Source organism: Cucumis sativus, chromosome 3 (assembly GCF_000004075.3).
Source record: "Cucumis sativus cultivar 9930 chromosome 3, Cucumber_9930_V3, whole genome shotgun sequence".
NCBI lineage: Eukaryota > Viridiplantae > Streptophyta > Magnoliopsida > Cucurbitales > Cucurbitaceae > Cucumis > Cucumis sativus.
This window is the reverse complement of record NC_026657.2, coordinates 26,397,127-26,417,461: the sequence shown is the minus strand read 5'-3', so window position 1 is coordinate 26,417,461 and position 20,335 is coordinate 26,397,127. Positions and strand designations below refer to the sequence as shown.

Below are 20,335 nucleotides of genomic sequence, written 5' to 3'. Positions count from 1 at the left end.
CGAACGGAGGGCTCACGTGGCGCATTGTAGTTGGCGATCTGCACACGGCTCGACTGTGCGCGGAGAGGGACGCTCGGATTTGATGAGTCGTCGCGACCGGCGACGCGTGAGGTGAAGCCGTGCGACAACTGACGGAGGGAGACGGGACTTCGCGACGGCTTCGTTGTGACGGACGACGAGCTATGGCCGTGAACAAGGAGGAGACGAGATGGCTATGTGGTTCGGCTTCACCTGTGCGTGAATGGAGAGAGAGACACGACGCAATGGAGAAGATGAACGGAGGAGGGTGGCGGCCTGCGGCCAGGGTTTGCGTGGTGAAGGGAGGAAGAAGATGAATTGCACGTACCCGAGTGGGTATTAAATATATACAATAATAATATATTATTATTATTATTTAATTTCCCCAAATAACTTCTCTTCTCCTTTTTCTCTTCCTATTCCAATTAATTTTCTCTCTCTTAATTAACAACCCATTCCATCCCCCTTAAATTTTGGTTGATCAAATTGAGAGAATTTTCAGTTTGATCCAAGAAGTAAATTCATAAGCATCAATAAAAGCAAGAGCATATCCAAAGGTTGATACGAACAACAACAGAAAACGTATCCTTAATTGATAGTTGGTTTGGTAGTAGTTGATGTGATTTACGAAATTATTATTTAAAAAAAAAAAATCTCATCAATCATGATCTTTTGAGAAGATTAGTTAAAACAGGTACGCGTGCATTCTGATAGTCCTAATTATTTTTTCACATAATGCAATATTTTTTTCATAATTTTATTATATATATAGTGAAATTATAGGAAAAGATGCCGTGTTTCATCTAATTAATTACTACTTTCTTTCCATTAACTTTCTCCTATATTTTTTAAATTTTGAATCGCATTGGAGGAATTATTGTACCCTACTAATTCAATATGTACCATTAGCTCCCCCTCCAAATATATACATCTAAATAGTCTATTGTATTCTATCAACGATTACACTCTAAAAGTTATATATAATATCTTTCAAATGTACATTGAAAAAGTCATGACCACTCGATAAAAGGCAATATGAAAATTCACACAAAATGTAAGAAAAAAGTAACATGTAAATATTCTTCCTACATAATTCCTTTTAATATAGTAGCTATAGAGATGTATACAAGTCGAAACCTTTGTGTTTGACACTTCTCTTAATTTGTGTAATATGGTATAATATGGTATAACTAACACAGTAGGATTGTCTACCAATCATTCAAACATTCTATCTTAAAACTATTTATTGGTTCAATAGTAAGCAATTGAGAAAAATTAATTCATAACAACTATTTATTTGGTTTAATAGTAAGTAACTGACAAAAATTAATCAATTGAAAATGGAGATACTTGTAAATAAATAAGTTGAGAACAAAAGGAATCCATCTTACAAACTAAAATGAAAAAAAAGCACATACGTTAGTGCATTGTTAACGATTTACACACATCCAAACAAAGGGTAGAAACAAAAAATATTGGAACAGTCGATCTGATGGAATTTAATGGAATTTGCTGTCTTTTAGATGCAAAAATCTAATTTTCAATGATTATTTTATCTACTTTGAGTACATTAATTTGAGTAAAAATAGAGAGATACACAAATAAAATGTTTCTGACAATCTAAAAAGAAGAAAAAGAAAATAAAGTTTATTACAGCTTTGAAATTGTCTCCCCCTATGGAATCCGACCATTGTCGACAATCATATTCCTTCATAAGTAAAAAAGATAAGGAAAGAGAGCTGCACTATAAAGAATGCTATTATAGATCAAACTATGCATGGAATCAAGGTTAAGATACAACTCACGGAGGAAATGGCCAATTTTACTCTAATAAACAATGGAAAGTAAAAATTGCAGGCAACTTGAATCTTGAAATCACTCTTTTGTTTTATACTATATGCAATCACATACCAGAAGACGATGTCCGATTAATCCTTTGTGCCCCTAATTTTGGAGCAGCTGCTTTGCTTCCTCTTCCCCTACCAGCTGACAATGGCTTGGCTCGAGTCGAAGGTGCGGGAGCAGCAATGGCAGCCCAAGGATCATCATCATCAACAGGTGCACTTGATTTTACATTCAACGGTTTTGAGACAGTTCTTGGAGCAGGGGCAGCTATGGAACCCCAAAGATCGTCATCCTCTTTAGCCGGTCGGGCACTTCTTGAACCTGAAAGAACTAAAATGAGTTATATGTAATAGAGCCAAGGTCTAGAAAAGCTAAATGAATTGGCATTACTTGGTGGTTTTGTTTGTGAGACAGGTTGAGATACAGGTCGCTTTTGAGCAGCCTGAATGTTTGCAAGAGCTGGAGATGGCTTCGGCTCATCGAGAGGTTCCAACTCATCCCACCCATCCTTTTCAGTCTCATCTTCATCATGAATTCCATTTTCAACTTCTCCCCAGCCATCAGTAGATGTTGGCGATTCAGTTGCATGTTGTTCAGTTAAATCGAAACTCGAACTTACCCTTACAGGTGCTGTAGTTTGAGCATTTTCAACTGGAAGAAATATGGAAATAATAAAGTTGACGGTAAAATGAAAATGCTAATTTTTATCATTGACACATCTAAAAGATAACGCGAGCATTAAAAGGGGAAAAAGTTGGTATTGTGACGTACTAGGCTCCTAGTTATTTAACTATTTCATCTCAGTGAAATCCATTTTTTCAGTCAACAAATGTGAGAATCAATATTATTATAACCCTTGATTTCTTTTTGTGGAGGTGGACATTCGAACTTTGGACCTCTAAGTCGATGGTATATGTCTCAATAGTCATGCTTATATACATTTTACTTCTAACACATTTTACTTCCAACGCATTTTCATTATATCCAAATTCAAAAAGATTTGGAATATTTAATTATAATATTTAGTAACAAACACCGTGTAGACAAGAAATAAAGGAAGACAGTTACGTAAAAGACTAAAAGCAAATAGATAAAAGTGCAGTACCCTATTACAAAGATGAAAATAATTAATTCATTGCCCTAAAAGTGGTGTTAGGAACACACCAAATAACTAGATTTCTATGCTTCGTGAATCGTATTTTTTATATTCTCAAAAGTAAGTATTTTTCTTTCCCTAGTCGTACAATGAACAGTGAAGTTTGTCAAGCACATTCTGACAGGCTGACAGACATTCAAATAAAATCAAGAAAAAATTTAATAGAATAACCAAAATCTTGTCGATTTTATTACGCGGATGAAAACCCCATTCTAAATTATCAAAAATGAAAAAAGAAAAACAATCAAACTATCAAGTATCCAACACCAATCATCATGAAAAAGACATTAGCATGGCAGAGGAATATAGACATCTGCATAATTTCAGAAGTAAAAAATAAATAAACTCGCAGATGTATAAAGTACCTGAGATGGAATCAGAACTTGTAGTGCCTAAAGGCGCATTAGAGCTTACAGGAGCGCTAGAACTATGTTCAGAAGGTTTTCCTTTTAGAGTTAAGGAGCTCATTGCCCATCTGCACATAAACTTGAGATCAGGGAGGATAATAGATTGGTATTTTGTGTAGAAATGATAAGAATACATTTATGACCACTATTTCAAATTTGTACATCAATCAAAACCCTGTTGCAACAATATGATCATCACACATCCATCGAGTTATTAATTGATTCTTAACCGACTTAAGTAGCATATTGATCACAATAGTGATAGACAATAGCAGTAAAAGGTTTGTCTAGTTAGAACCAAAGGTTCTCATTGAGTGATATATAAACACATCATACAATAAACCTTGGACAGGAAATCCAAAGAAATAACACAAAAATAACCATATCAAAAACTTGGCCATGCTTCACCCACCACATCAAAAAGTGCAAGTCTTGTAGGGGAACCACGGGGGGAGGGGGGTTGATAAAGAGGTGTGTGAGGACAGGATATTTAAATCAACTCACCCAAGCAAACTAGCGTTTCCTGGCAGAGACGGGATATTCAGACCTCCGGCAGCTGTATCTCCTGAAATTTCCTAGAGTAAACCATAAAACACATGTCAACACAACACATCTCCTAATTAAAAGGCTGACCAGCTTTTGATTACTGTGGACTCCCCTATTTTTTCCCTTTCCAAAACTAGGCAAGCTATTTGCCATTGTATTCTCGTCAATAGAAAACTATTGTTCTTGCATCTAATACCAAGACAGAAAATGTACAGGAATTTGTGCATGCACACACGAGAGTGTGTTGGGTAAACAAAACAAAAAACACCAGCTGTCTCTCACAAGCAGCAGCTCAACTTGTTCTCCAAACATGATCGAGCAAATACATGGAAGATAATGGTATCAGGCTATCTATCCCAGGGATCTAAAACTTTTAAGTCACAAGATTAACAAAGTAAATGCGATCTTGAATTAAATGTGCATTACACACCTTCTCATTGTTTTGCTTTAGTATCTGTAGGAACTGATCAACTGCTTGAAAGGACTTCAACCGAACATCACTATCAACAAGAAAAGTGACAGAACAAAAGGCAATAGTGAATACATACAGATATAACTGACATAAAATGAAAATATTTTAGAGCATCCAAATAACCATTAGACTGTATAAATTGATAACCAAATGAAAGTATTTATTGAAGAAGAACAAATTAAATAAAAACCCAACTCTGTGAAACGAGTAAAATGGTCCCATGTAATAAGAAATTTTATTAGAATATCCATCTATCCTCTCATCTTTCTCCGATACATTAGCCATCTACCCATGCAATGCTATGGAATGTAAAATAAGTCGGAAGGGGAAAAATATTGGGGAGTTTGCAAAAATAGCAAAATTATTTATGATAATAGAGCCCTTATCACTTACATTTTCAAAATTGCAAAAATTGCAAATTTAAAAGCAGATTACTATCGGATTACCGTCATATTTGCCAAATTTGCAATATGCAAAAAAGAAGTGTTATGAGCTGTTTTTTTTAAAAAAAAAATTGTCATCTAATGAAATTTCCCAAAAATATTTCCATGGCCTCTGGGTGTTACATTAAAGTATAAAGCGAGCCTAATCATATTTGGTGTTACATAAAAGTATAAAGCCTAATCGTAGTTCAAATAGTTACTTCCATTCCTAGTTCAGTTCTGTTCATCGACAGTTTACAGTCTAGTATCGAAATTGGATGCTAGGAGTTCCATATGTATTAAAATTTTATCGAAAAGGAGGATGGAGAAACTTCTCAATCAACTCCCTAGTCCCTACAACACAATGAACTTGCCAAACTGAACCCAAACACCTCGAAGAAACCACACCAAATTCTCAAATGCTCTCCTACAAAGAATATAACAATGTGATCCAACCAACGACAACCTTTTGCACAAGAGCTTGTCTAAAGGTGGTAAGTCTTGTGTAAACCCTACCACACAAAGAACTTAAACTTCTTGGAAACTTTCACCTTCCACATCGAGGAAAAAACACAAACAACCTCCCATGTTAGAGGTTTGAGGCTCAATCACGACAGAAATTGCCTCTAAAATCTTCACAAAGCACCCAGGAGATGTTAAATAAAGAGAATATTTATATGCTAATGAAAGAAAATAAATAACTTATGTAACATAAGATCCTTGTTCCTTGACACTTGTTAGTGAATATCACAATGCTGAGGGTTGACATAATCAACACAAGATATTTCAAGCGATGTAAACATTTTGCTCCCTCTTTCTTTTTTCTTCTTTTATCTTTTTCCCCCCTTTCGGGCTGGGTTGAGGGAGAGGGGAGTGTATTATGATGTCCATTGTTCAGAACAGTTCAAAAATTTCTATCATAACAAACCTGTCAGGATCTATGGTAAGCACAACAACATTGGGAAGAATCCTAGTTGCAATTTCTGCACTGTCATAATATCCACTTGTAGCACATAATGCCATTATTCCTGTCACGATAACATTGACAGTTAAAATTAAAGAAATATAACATCATTTATTAAACAGTTAACAAAAATCTCTGAGAAATTAAAATAAAATGGGCAATGGCATTGGTCAACTGAAACTTAAATGGACCTAACATAAAAACAAAAATGAGAAGGATAAAAAAAAGACTACAGCAGTTATACCTGCACCACGGGCTGGGGAAAATGTATCACGCAGTGCACGGACAGTGAAGGCATTAATTAAAACTCTCTTCCTTGTCTGCATTTAGATTTGAGCTCAATCAGACTTTATTTCAATAGAAAAAAGCAATTTCGTGCACCAATGGATTAGACCTATACTTATATAATGATGGTGGTACAACTATGAAGAGTGGGTAGCTTGTACATTTAAGAAATACTTGACACTATTAAAAAAAAATACGTCCAAACTAGAATATCCCAAACTTTATGATCATACATCCTTATCTCTAATGATTAAAACAAGAAAAGGAAATGAATCACTTGAGTCTTCCTAGAAACCCCAAGCAAAGATGTCACTTGAATGAAAGACTAATATAAATTTAAATGTAACTTTGATGTAGTAGGAATAGAATATTATGATCAAATCTATAATCTATTAGGATTAAGATTAGTTTATTTTATTAATTAGGATTAGGATTAAGATTAGTTTGCTATAAATAGACTACTTGTTTTCTTGTATTCATAACTTTTGGTATACATAAAATTGGTATCAGATCAGCCGTCTGGGCCAACGCTGATTGCCTCCGATGGAAGATCAGGAAACTCTTTGTAATGCCAATTATAGGAGGGTGCTATGTGAGTTGTGCTCATTGCCGAACAACATACATCTAACAAGTGGGAACCCTTAAAATTCCAGAAGAAAAAACAGATTTATCAAGATTTTGTAAGAATGGACTATTACCGCTCAATGAATACAACAAAGAAAAAGTATAGCAGTTGGTATAGGTAAGAAAGTCAAATTCACTCCATAAGGCAGTATTTGAATTCTGATTCAAGTGATTCAGAAGAAAAATTCCAACAGAGTAATTTCACCCGTGCCCAATCTAGTCAAAGAACCTATCATTATCCACATTTGAAAATTAATTATAGTGATTCTAGCGATTCCGATGAAGATTTTAATGGGGTTTGGAATGGAATAACAAGGCGACATTATCAACAAAGAGCCTAAAGATCCAATCAAACCGGTTTCTCAAGAAATCGATGTAATAATTGGGAGTTAGATGATTCAGAAAAAGATTCAAAGTGTGAAAGATATTATTATCACCAACATCGAAGAACACCTATGAGTCATTCTAACAAAACTTTGGAGGTAAAAACATTTTCAAGGTTACAGAACTATTCAAATAAAAACATCTCTGAAGAGAAGAACACCTATGAGTCATTCTAACAAAACTTTGGAGGTAAAAACATTTTCAAGGTTACAGAACTATTCAAATAAAAACATCTCTGAAGAGAACTTCTGAAAGAGTGAATGAAATCGAATTCTTTTGGACAAAATTTTTTTAAAAAAAAGGCATAATTATAATCTTCAAGATTTATCAAGAAGCCGTCAAGAATCACATTTAGTCACTCAAGAAGATCAAGAACTCATCCAAACAGGCTGTGAAATTTAAGGGAAAAAAGACCGAAGTAGAAGAAAAGAAAAAATCAATTGAGGATGAATTGAATAAGAAAGATAGAAAGATTGAACATGAGCTTGCGGTAGAAGAAGAAAGTACCTACAGAACCAATTTTGGTTTTTTTGAAGAAAAGTGAAAACCCAGTTCCATTCGACTACCAAACGACAAGGGAGATATCATAAATCTTGTCCAGTCAGAATCAGTATAAGCTTCAACACATCCTCTGTCAGTCTTCTTGAATCTCAGACCTTTACCAAGAATTGCTTTTAAATACCTCAGGCTCCTGGTTGGTCCTCATAAGGTGCCGGAATGAACTAACTGCTCACATCATAGAAGATGTCAAACCTAATGTGAGATAAGTAAATCAGTTTTCCATCAGGCGTTGATATTTCTCTTTATCAACAAGAATCCTATCACCTGAATGTTCGAGTTTGGCATTAAACCCAATTGGTGTATCAGAAGGACAAATCCTAACATACCTGTCTCAGCTAATAAATCAAAGGTGTATTTTCTTTGGGACACTGAGATGCCTTCTCTGAATCTAGCAATCTCCATCTCGAGAAAGTACTCTAGATTCCTCAAGACCTTGATTTCAAACTCAAACCCCATCAGCTTTATTTGAACGATCTCATCAGTATCATCCTCAGATAGCACAATGTCATCGACATAGACAATCAATACTACAATTTTCCCTTTTTAGAGACTTTGGTGAACAAGTTGTGATTGGAGTGCCCCTTATTGCACCTGTAAAACTTAATGAAAGTGATAAATCTGTCCGTAAGAACTTCTGAAGCTTGCAAACCTAATTATTAAAGTGAGTTTCAAATCTTGGAGATGGACTCATGTACGTTTCCTTTTCTAAATCCTCATTCAAGAATGCACTCTTAACATCGGGTTGATATAGGGGCCAATCCTTATTCCTGCAACAGACAACAAAACTCTAATAGTGTTCAAATTTGCAACACGAGAAAAAGTCTCAAAATAGTCAATCTCATAAGTCTAAGTGAACCATTTTGCAAGGCCTCATGTCTGTCAAGTGTACCATCTACTCTGTACTTGAGTATAAACACCCATTTGCATTCGACAGTCTTGTGTCCCTTAGGGAGCATGCAGAGATCCCCATGTCTTGTTCTTTTCCAAGGCTCTCATTCCTTCCATGACAAGAGCTTTCCAACCTGGACACTCCAAGGCAAAGTAGATACTCTTGGGTAATTGTGGTATAGTCAAGACTAGCAATAAAAACTTTGAACTGTGGTGAGAGATTCTCATATGACACGTAATTAGAGATGGAGTGCTTTGTACAGGACCTAGTACCTTTCCCCATCAATACTACCGTACTTGCCCGTATCTTCAGGAACACCTATCTCAGATTCGTTATTCTCACCTGCCTTATTGTTGATATGTACGTAAGTTGAATTCATCTCGGACCTGTCATTCTCACTCATTCTGTTATTACTACGTGAATTAATAGAATCACTCATACCTTAATCTCTTATTTGTTCAAAATCCTGCACTGGAGTTGTCTGAACAATAGGAGAGTTAACATCCTTTTTGAGGTTCCTTCTATAGTAAGTTTTCCAGGTAACTTGATTTGTGGGTAGGATTGTACTGTAAGGGCTAGGGTCAGATAAGGTAATAATAGAGGACAAGTAGATTCTAAGGGAAGCATATAGTTAGACCCTTCACTCACACTCTCCCTTGAAGTAGGCTAACGAGAAAGAAAGGATGATCCTCAATAAAGGTGACGTCCATGGTAATAAAGTACTTACATGGAGATGGGTGGAAGCATTTATAACCTCGTTGGTGCAAAGGATACCCAACAAACACACAAATCTAAGCTCGAGGAGTGAATTTAGTTTGGTTAGGGCCATGGTTGTGGACATAGGTTGTACATCCAAACACCCGAAGGGGAACATCAGGGATGTGACGAGTGGAGGGATAGGATTCTTTAACACAATCTAACGATGTCTAGAGGTGAAGAACATGGAAAGGCATTTGGTTGATGAGATGAGCAGCAGTGAGAATGGCATCACCCCGAAGATAGGACAGAAAGGAAGTGGCAACACAAGGGAAGATGCAACTTCCAAAATGTAACAGTTTTTTCGTTCGGCAACCCCATTTTGTTGGAGGGTGTAAGCACAAGAATTTTGGTGAACAATTCCCTAGGAGGATAAGAACTCATTAAAATGGTGGTTTTGAAACTCACGACTGTTATCACTCTGCAAGATTGCAATATTTGTATTGAATTACGTTTCTTTAGTGGTAAAAGTCCCGACATGTGGAGGTAACTTCAAATTTGTCAGAGATCAAAAAAACCCAAGTAAGATGAGTATGGTCATCAACAAAAGTCACAAACCATCATTTACCAGAGGAGGTAGTGACCTTGGATGGTCTCCAAACATGTATGGACAAGAGTAAAAGGTCGGGTTGGCTTATAGGGTTGCGAGAAAAAAGAGACTCAATATTGTTTAGCTCGTATGCATACATCACAAGATAAAAAGAAACAACTTCAGAAAAAAGATGAGGAAATAAGTATTTCATATATTTAAAGTTGGGGTGACCTAAATAGAAATGCCACAACATACAATCTTTTTCAGAAGTAGCAAAATAGGAAGATAAAAGACTCGTCCTAGAAATGCTACTAAAGGGGGCACCATCAAGCAAGTAAAGTCCCCTACTGCGCCGAGTAGTGCCAATTATCCTCCCTGAGCTCAAGTCCTGAAAAGAAACAGAATCGGGTAAGAATATTGTTTTGCAGTAATCTTGCTTATTGACAGAAGATTATCTGAAATTTGTGGCACATGCAACACATTGTGTAATGATAACCCGTCATAATGAGAAATCTGCCTTTTTCCGGCAATGGGAGCCAAGGAGCCATCAACAATTCTTATCTTCTCATTTCCAACACACGGAGTGTAGGACACAAAGTGTTTAAAGGAACCGGTTAAATGATTTGTGGCACCAATGTCCAGGATCCAAGAATTCTTACCATCAATACTAATTCACTAAAAGACAAAGGTATACTTGATTGGACAATAACTCTAAGTGTGGTTGGAATAGCAGTCTCACTTACATAGGCCCATCCTATGTTTTGTTTTGTCAGTGGAAGATCATCTCTTATCTCTCGAGGGATGACCATACAATTACCAGCACTGCTCCTTGGTATGCCACTATTTTTTGCAGTGTTCACAATCGGAAATCAATTTTCCACTATTCTTTTCACTATCATGATCAGGGGTCTTCACACTAAAGACAGTAGAATCAACAGCGGGGGTTAACAGAATTCTCATGGCACTTGTACAATCCTCCTCAAGACGGACTTCAAAACAAACTTCCATCAAAGAGGGAATAGGTTCTTTGGCTCAGTATATGCCCTCGTACAATATCAAACTTAGAGTGGAGACCGGCAATAAAGCCATAGATTCTTTCAATTTCTTCAATCCTCGAGTGTTGTATATCATCACTAGAACAATTCCAAACAAATTCCCTGCATAGATCCATTTCCTACCAAATAAGAGAGTTTTGTTAAAATAAGACATCACATTCATTGTCCCTGTTTGTATTCGTGGACCTGTTTCTACAGTACAAAACCGAGAGACAATATGACGCTTGGAGTATAGTGTCTGGGTCGTGTCCCAAATATCTTTGGTTGTTGCAACATACAGTAATGGCTTGTCAATCTGGGGTTCCATATTTTTTATCAATGTGGATCGAAGAAGAGAGTCCTCTCCCTTCCAATACCATTCATATGGGTTGCCTAATGAAGGACGGGATATTTTTCCCGTCAGAAAACCAAATTTATGTCATCCTTCAAGGACCATTTTCACTGACTGGCCATGAGAAATAATTTCTGTTGTTCAATTTTTCCCCTAAAAAGTATCCCATAGATTGTGTCACTATATTAGTTGCATAAGAAGAGGATAAAGTGGGAAACAAGGTTACCGCATTCTCCAAATACATCGGTAAAGGTGTATGAAAGTCATGACCATGACTAGGAGTATGGGATGTCGTCCTTAAGGTAGCCTCAAGTGCTGCAATTTGTTGTCGAAGCCCTTACAATTGCTAATGAGCTATACCCGAAAAAGAAGTGGAAGGTACATTAGGGTTGGAATGTGCCGAAGATTCACTAACCTCAAATGTTCAGTGATTTGAGGATTCCTAAACTCGGGATGATAACTAGGGTTTGCAGTAGAGTTAATGGGTGGGAACGCATACAAATTTGATCATAGAAGCGGTGGTGGTTAGCCGAAATTAGATGGTAGCACATGGAGCGACACGTGGGGTTCATTACAAGTTGCAAATGAAGCCAAGAGTGGCACAGAAGAGTTGGCCGACGTGGTATGAACTAGATGGGCTGGCGCGTGGAGCTCCAACGGCGATGGGTGGCAGCACGTAGGTGACGGGAAAAATTACGGAATCGCGTTGGGCGGCGTTGTCTCAAGGCGGTGAAACCACTCATCCATGGCAACGTTGATCCGAGCATCGACGGCGACGACAACAATGGCACTAATACCGGTGGCTGTCTCCTCTGTTTGGTTTCCATCACGAGTTGGTTGTCTAGAGTTTGATCAATATCATGCTCTAATACCATATTCAAAATAGAGATGAAAAACACACAATTTTACGTGGAAACCCTAGTCCAAGAAGAAAAACCATGTTGTTGACTATCTTATCATTTTCTAATAATCATAAAGGTACAAAAGGGAAAATTTTGTAGGCAACACGAAACTAATTAAAAGAATAAAAAATTAGGGAAAGTAAATCTTAACTACTCATTGGGCTTTCACCATGACCTAAGCCCATTATTTCTAACATTAATACAATATGTCATCTAGCCCATATCGAAACTACAGAAGAAATAAAAAACCAACCACAGTTGCACTTTCATCACACTTACAAAATGGGCTTTAATTCAATTTTATGAAAAATCTGGATATACCTTGACAACAGAGTTATTTCTTACCACATTAGTTTTAGGATCGATTGGCAGGAATCACAAAATTGGGATATTATTCATGTTGGATGTTCCAAGATGCCTCCATTCAGTTAGGTTACTTTCTTGTTTTTACCTTCATTTTCATTTTAAAACTCGATGACAAGTATTTTTTTTTTGTTTTTTAGGGGTAGAAAATGATGTAGGAATAGGATGTTATGGTCAAATCTTTAATCTATTAGGACTAGGATTGGTTTTATTGATTAGAATTAGGGTTATTTTGCTATAAATAGGGTACTTGTTTTCTTGTATTCACAACTTTTAAAGCATTAATAAAATTCTCTTATATGGTATAAATCAAATTTTTTTAAGAGAATACAGTAAGAATTTTTTTGAGATCATAAGGAATATCGTACAAGGATAAAGAAAAAACATGAGGATAAGTGATCAGACATAAAAGAAAAGAAAGCATACTTTTGAATACCAGGAAACTCTAGTATATTACTAAACATCATCATAAGAAAAAAAAACTAAAATTTAAGCACTTCAACACGATTGTTGACTGATGGCTGTAAGTGAAGCAGCAGGCAACTTTACATAAATACTCACCCCATCATTTAAGTAACTTGCAATGTTCCCAAGTAATATGGTCGTATTTGTTCGGATTGCTGGTTCTTCGTCGACCTGTAGGACTCAGAAATGTTCTCAGTAAATAATTGAACAAATAACAAAGGAATAATAATGCTTGGGTGGTACAAAAGTGAAACCACCAATACAGTTTATGTATGGCTGGGAGGAAGTTACCCTTATTTAGTAGATTTAGTTATACAGAAAATATAAGAAAAATGTATAATGTGTCCGAACTTGTAATGATAGGACCCGTTTTGTAAGTAACAAACAGAGAGGGTTATGTCACAGGGAAAAAGGATAAAGATACAAATTTTGTATAGGATATTCAGTCGGTTAGTAGCGTTTTGGCTAATAGATTTATCTATATTTTCCATTTTTGATGTAAAGGGTTCTTTGGGACCTATCATAAAGCAAAATAGATGCATGTGCATACACCCAAAAAAAGAAAAAAAAAAGATGATAAAATGGAAGCAGAACCAATTGTAGCAACAAATGGCTAAAGCAGTACCTGTAACTTCGAAAGATGCTTCAATAATGACCCAGAAATAGTGCGTTGAGAAAGCTGCCATACCATTTCAGATCATTTCAAAACTTGATCGTGAATAACATGAATTGTATTTTCAAAAATAAAGAGAACTTTCTTTGATATAATGAAGAGAAAAGACACAAACGATAAGTGATATATATGTACCTTGGGAGCTAGAACAAGCATGGATTTTAGAGTCAATTCACGAAGAAAAGCAGATGTGTCAGAGAACCCGGTGGCAATATGGGGATAGACCTAGGTAAGACAAGGTGATTATAAAATTGGATACGATAGAGATCACAGCATTCTTTTACACAACCAATCAAATTCATAAATATAAGCTAAGACAACTAATAACCCCACCACACATCATATAAGCATCCAATCAACCATTGTCAAAGCATTCATTCTGTGAGAGCAGGTGCACATAATCATGCACTATTCTATACATGTATGCATATAGATATAAAGTAACTTGTGAAAAAAACCCTTCCGCTCATGCCTAACAAATTTCAAGAAAGAGAGAAAGAGGTGGGGGTAGCATCCCTATACAGACTATTAGTTTTGTTCTTAAAATCCAGCCCAAATGTAAGGTAATATATTTTCAATTGGTAGAGGAAAAATCATCTAGTACTCATCCAAACCATTTCCTTCTCACCAAAATAAACTAGTTTCAATAATTTCTTTTATTATTATTATTTTATAGAAACGTCTTTCATCGAGAAAAAATAAAAGAATATAAGGGAAGCCCACAAAAATCCCACCTAAGTAAGAGTTTCCAACTAAGATATTGTGTAAGAAATAATTATTCTTTTTTTTAACCAGAAACAAACTTTTCATTGAAAGACGAAAATTACCGAGTTTCTTCATATATGGATGAAACATGCAATAATTTTCCAACTTCATACCTGTTCATCAACCATTTGGGATGACAATGATTCACCAAATTGATCAATATGTTGCAGGAGTCCAGTTCTGATAGCTCGATCATTGGAGGCAAACAATTTCACAATCGTAGGCAAAACCTAAACATCATAGTGGCCAAACCCAAGTGAACAAGAAGTAATAGACCAGGACCAAATCCGTGCCAGATAGAAGTAAAAGATCAAGCAAACAAAAATTTGAAGAAAAAAATATGTTAACATTACTTGAACAGAATAATATCAAACTAAAGAATCAAGATAAAGAATTAACCTTTGCACTGAATTCTTCCGTTGAAAGCCAAGAACCCATTTTTAACAATGCGGTCAAGGCAGGGGCAGCAGCTGAACCAAATTCAAGGGAGGAAGCTAATAAAGGAAGCAACTGTAGAAGGACAAAAGAATGAGACATTTACCATGCACAACAAGAAAACAAATACTGTAATTTGGAAGTACCTTCTTCAGTACTATTTGACGAGGAAGTTGTTCAGCTAGAATTGGGAGCTTCCGGAAGAAGGTATCCTTCTCAACACTATCCTTTAGACTAAGAATTTCCATGAAGTGTATAGTGTCCACCAACTTATTTTGGAAATACTCTATCATCCATAGATAGCAAATTAATCAACAAATGTAAAGGCCAAAACTAAAACAAGACAAAATGTTGAAGATGGAATAAGAAAAGCAGATACAAGAGTGAAACCGAAAAGCAATTAACTTTCAATGATGAGACAAGAGTGCAAAAAAACAAACATGATATACAATAAGAAGTCCTAATATAAAAATGAAACAGAAAAGAAGGGAAAGTGTGGTAGGCATGCATGTTGATCCTGAATAACTAGTAGATGGAAGACCTTTTTCTTACTTAGGTTGGCAAGTTTTAAGATGTGACTACTATGTTCTCCTCATCACTTTCTAATCATCCACGAGAAGTTCTTGTTTATTTTTAACAAAAGGAAGACAGAATCAGTCCCCCCTCCTGAGGGAAATAAAACTTATTTTCAACCCATCTTCAGAGCATTAGGTTCCAATCACTACAAAGAGAACTAAGTTAAAGGGCTTGGTTTCAGTTTGTTTTTATAATATCACTTCAGTTCCTATTGAAAAAAAAGGATCCTTACATATGTTAGTGGTTGAGGAATGCTAGTATCATCCATCGTTTAGGAGCAGTTTAGTGTATGCAATGTATCCTTTGCACGTTCATCACTGGCAATTTATCAAAGACATCATCCTTTTTTTCCTCCCATGAGAAAGAAGATATTTCTAATCTCTTCAATACCATCAGGCTGCTGTTTGAAGAAACTTTGGGCTTCAACATTAGCATCCACAAATCTGAACTTATGGGTATAAAATGGCTCTAGAGATTTCGAAAGAGGAAAAAGAATTAAGGTGGTTGGTTATAAAAAATATATACATATAGTTTGGATGCGCAAAACAAACTCCATTCTAGTGGACATTGAAAAGGTCTATACAGCCCTTGGAAAAACTTTGAGAAGAAATCTTGCGCTGACCTTTAGTGTGGAAGCTAGATAAATATGGGTGTCTTACTGCCATTTCTGCCTTGGAGGGTATTTGTCAAAAAGAGAAGGCTGGTTGAGGAAGGCTTTAATTCTCAAAATTGGGGTGATATTAACACCTTTGTATGATTCTAAGAAGACTCCCAAGCTTGACTTTTTCCCTGAATGTGTGTGTGATGTGCTGCAATAGTGAAGAATTTATCAGGCATTTGTTACTCCATTGTGCTTTTGCTGAAAAGTTGTGGAATTACTTTAGACACTTCATTGGACCGAAGGGTGTTTTCCAAACTCCTTAAGCTTGTGGGTCCATGAAGCTCTTGCTAGTGGGTTTACGAAAGGTAAGCCTAGGGTCCTTGGAAAGAAACAGTGTTTGCTATGGGAAAACATGGTCAAAGCACTGCTTGCAGATTTGTGGTTTGAGAGAAATCAAAGAACATTTCATGACAAGGAAATGAGGTGGATAGATCGTTTCGAGTCAGCAGCCCGTAACCCTTCAGCTTGGTGTTCCCTAAACAAAAACTTTGAAGCTTATTGTATTCAGGAGATAAGCTTAAATTGAGGGGTTTTTATTTTTCCAGATTGTTAGATTTTCTGTTTTGTTTGTAATAGGCTTTCCCTTTGAATTTCTTTACTTCTTCTCAGTTTTAGTTTTGATGTATCATTGTTCCCTCGGGTTTTGGGATGGTGTACAATTGGTCTTTCGTGATGATTGATCTTTTGTCGCTAGTTTCTTTTTGGTGGATATGATGCGGGTGTCAACCTAGTTGAGATGTTCGGGTGCTCAATTCATTTGTGTACTTTTTGTATAATTCTCCTGTACTTTGAGCAGTTGTCTCATTTTATTGATAAATTTTGAGACTAGTCTCCTTTTCAAAAAAAAAAACAAATAGTTAAATGGGATTTGATTTCTAAATCCCAACTTGATGATGGTCTTGGCATTGGTGGTCTTGCAATTACAAACTTTTATCTTGACTAAATGTAGAAGGAAATTCATGTCTAATCATAGCTCCCTTTGTGCCTTTCTGACTCAAATAGTCCCAGGAATACCAGAATACAATAACTAGGGAAAGCAGCAAGAGACTGAGTGATGTTCCGATTGAAGTGACCTAGCTTACTCTTACTTATTTGCATGCCCTTTCTGATAATGGAACTACCGATTCTTCCTTGCAAGCTAATTTGCAGCATTCTTGAAATTGGCATACTTCAGGAAAGTTTGGAAGTCCCTCAATTCGTATTTCTAAAATTTGGCCACAGTTTGAATCTTTTCCAACGTTTAAGTTAAGATCTGGCACAATAATTCGTTTTTGGTTTGATGATTCTCCTCTAAGAGACTCTTTCCCTCAGTTGTTTAATAGAGCTTCTTGTCCTAAATAGCTCGGCTTTTTTTCCTTTTTCCTTTCTGGATAAGAAACAATTTCATTGGTAAATGAAATATCCAAAGAGTAACAACAGTAATATCCCAGAAAGAGTACAAGATGAACCAAAGGGGCACACCCTAGCAAAACAAATAGTTACAACAAAACGAATTATTGTAACAAAAAGGAGAGAATAACAGAAAATGTAAGTTGGATTGACGATGCAAGATGCCCTCAAATCTCTGGGCAAATACATCCAAACAGAACAACAATCCCACAATTAGCATAAGTAGTGAAGATTTGGAGGATTTGATAAAGGAACAAGAAGAGTCGGTTATTGAAGAGCTCTCTGGCAAGGATCTCATTACCCTTTTCGCTAATCAATATGATTTAAGAAGTTTTGACCCCTGCTTCTCTCCATTGAAGTCTTCGGATATTCCTGCCCACCTAACTGCCATTGTCAAGGATTGTGGAGTTATTTTGGCTTAATTGGAGTTCGCTATCCTTCTGATTGGTTAGCTGCCTTCCAATGAAGATTATCTCTTGGATCTCTAAAGACATCAGTTGGAATTTTGTGGCATCAAATGGATTATCCGATGGAATGTTAATGTTCTGGGATCAAAGAAAAATCTCGGTTGTTGAAACTATAAGAGGAGGGTATTCCATTTCAGTTAAATGCATCTCTATTAGCAAAAAGATTTGTTGGGTGACAAACGTTTATGGCCCAAATGAATATCAAGAAAGGAGATTTGTTGGTCTGAGCTTCCCTGGCAGAACATTGCCCGGAGGTTTGGTGTACTGGAGGTGACTTCAACATAACAAGATGAGTACATGAAAGATTCCCTTTCGATAGAGTAACAAGAGGTATGAGGCATTTTAGGGTCTATTTGATAACGTTCCTATTTCTTGTTTCTTGTTTCTATTTCTCATTTTTAAGAAACTAACATGTTTGATAACCACTCCCATTTCTCGTTCCTAAAATTAAGAAACGTTTCTAAAAAGTAGGCAAAAACAGAGAAACTATGAAAAATAGTTTCTCCCAATTCTGTTCCTACTTTATTTGATTCAATTTCTCTTATATTTTAAACTCTCTAAATGGCTCATTGGTTGGAAGACATGCCCATATCCACTTTTGACCTAAAGGTCAACTTTGATGATATTTTTTAATTTCTTTCTTTTTATATTTAATTGAAAGGCGGGAATGGCCAAGATTCATCTCAGATACAGTACAAATAGAATCCGATTCTCTTTTCATATTATATTTCTTCATTTCACCCTATGTTTTTAAAGCACATCTATAAGTCATATGCGTGATACATAGTTCATAATGCAGAACTCGTTTAGTTCATCCTATTAGCTTGTGGCTCATCCAAAATAAGTATCTTACAAATTGGATAATCTAACCAAATCTCTAACTTGTTTTATATTTTCCTTTATTAATTTTTCATATTTATATGTTTAGTATTTTTTAATTTATTCTTGTCCTTTCTCTTTTAATCTTTCATGTATATGTGCAATACTTTTTAATTTTTTTTTCTCTTAATTTTTCATAATTATATGTCCAATTTAATTTTGAATTTTAAATTTCCAATATTTAGATTAATGTATTATTTGATTTTAAAATTCTAGAACTAATTTTAAAATTTCTTTTCTATTTAGCTATATTTATTTATATTTTATATTTATTATTTTTTTATATTTATATGTTTAATTTAATTTTGAATTTTGAACTGTTCAATATTTAAATTTACATATTATTTTGATCTTCCAATTTTAAATTGTGAATATATTTATTTAAATGTTTTCTGAATTTTAAATTTCAAATTCTTCAATATGCATGTTTATATGTTATTAAATTTAATTTTATTACTTTTAGTATCATCGAAATTAGTTAGAATTTTACATTATACAAAAAAAATTTTACTAAGATAGTCATTTAGGTATCTTCAATATTTTACAACCTTCATTTACATAATAATATAATTGAGATGAATTTGATTTTTAACGCTAGTCTCTTCTTGGTGGATATGATGAGGGCGCTATGGAGGTGTCAACCTAGTTGAGATGTCTAAGTGTGCCTACCGATCCTCAGTCTCTTCATTTGTGTGCTCTTTGTATATCACTCATGTACTTTGAGCATTAATCCCGTTTTATTAATATAATTTGAGACTCATCTCCTTTTCGGAAAAAAAAGAAAAACAACAATCCAAGAAAAATCAAGCTGAAGCTCCACAAAAGCTGAAGAAAAACCAACCCATAAGCACCCTCTAGTGATCCAATAAAAAATCACACCGAAACAAATAGAAATTGAGTTGGAGAAAACAACCAAAATTTTGAAAGGAGAGCACAGAGCTTGTAAGTGTGACGCCAATAATGATCTCACTATGCACATATGTAGCTTTTATCTCATAAAAGACTGAGTACGTTCTCCGTGAAATCAATAAGAAAGCACTTGGCAACATATACTCCTATTTGTAAACTGTAAAGAATACTCAGCTTTATGGTAATCCAGAGCTCCCAAAAGAGTCAAGTTCTTTTTCGGGTATGCAATGGTTCGTTGAATTGTACATGGGTTTTCCAAAGCAATCTCCATTCACACTACATATCAGCTTCAGTTTCTCTCTTTGCATGAGGGATTGTGATTCTTTGTAACTTTTAGTTTTTGACTAAAGGTGTTCAAGGCAATGTTGGTAGACACTCTTCTCAATCTTCAACATTCAGTGAGTTTTCTTTAATTCCTTGAAGAAAATATCTTACATTTATTAATTGGTACAATTGTTGCAATGAGTCAAACTCCGAAGTTTTGTGATCTGATGTGGTGATTGTTGCCTTATTCTCTGAGTTAGGGTTTGAATACGATCAGAGGGTTTTTCATAACAAGGCTATTCCATAGGTTGATCGAAAGGTTGGTCGGTTTGGTTCATCT

General features: G+C 35.5%; 1 protein-coding gene across 4 annotated transcripts in view; it reads right to left on the bottom strand.

Moving 5' to 3' along the window:
* Positions 1 to 1,516: 1,516 nt before the first annotated feature.
* The window catches only part of LOC101221859 (probable inactive serine/threonine-protein kinase scy1), a 36,457-nt gene continuing 17,638 nt past the window's right edge, over positions 1,517 to 20,335 (bottom strand). For 3 of the 4 annotated variants that reach the window (XM_011653400.2, XM_011653401.2, XM_004144372.3), the window contains exons 10-22: positions 14,997 to 15,136; positions 14,815 to 14,925; positions 14,529 to 14,645; positions 13,786 to 13,875; positions 13,603 to 13,656; positions 13,074 to 13,148; positions 6,075 to 6,150; positions 5,795 to 5,894; positions 4,403 to 4,472; positions 3,931 to 4,001; positions 3,385 to 3,494; positions 2,254 to 2,514; positions 1,517 to 2,193 (exon numbers count right to left, since the gene is read on the bottom strand). In XM_011653400.2, the coding sequence (XP_011651702.1) occupies positions 1,922 to 2,193; positions 2,254 to 2,514; positions 3,385 to 3,494; positions 3,931 to 4,001; positions 4,403 to 4,472; positions 5,795 to 5,894; positions 6,075 to 6,150; positions 13,074 to 13,148; positions 13,603 to 13,656; positions 13,786 to 13,875; positions 14,529 to 14,645; positions 14,815 to 14,925; positions 14,997 to 15,136 (1,547 nt within the window). In that variant the 3' untranslated portion in view covers positions 1,517 to 1,921. The remainder of the gene's footprint in view (positions 2,194 to 2,253; positions 2,515 to 3,384; positions 3,495 to 3,930; positions 4,002 to 4,402; positions 4,473 to 5,794; positions 5,895 to 6,074; positions 6,151 to 13,073; positions 13,149 to 13,602; positions 13,657 to 13,785; positions 13,876 to 14,528; positions 14,646 to 14,814; positions 14,926 to 14,996; positions 15,137 to 20,335) is intronic. The other variant, XM_011653402.2, reaches the window with a different exon arrangement.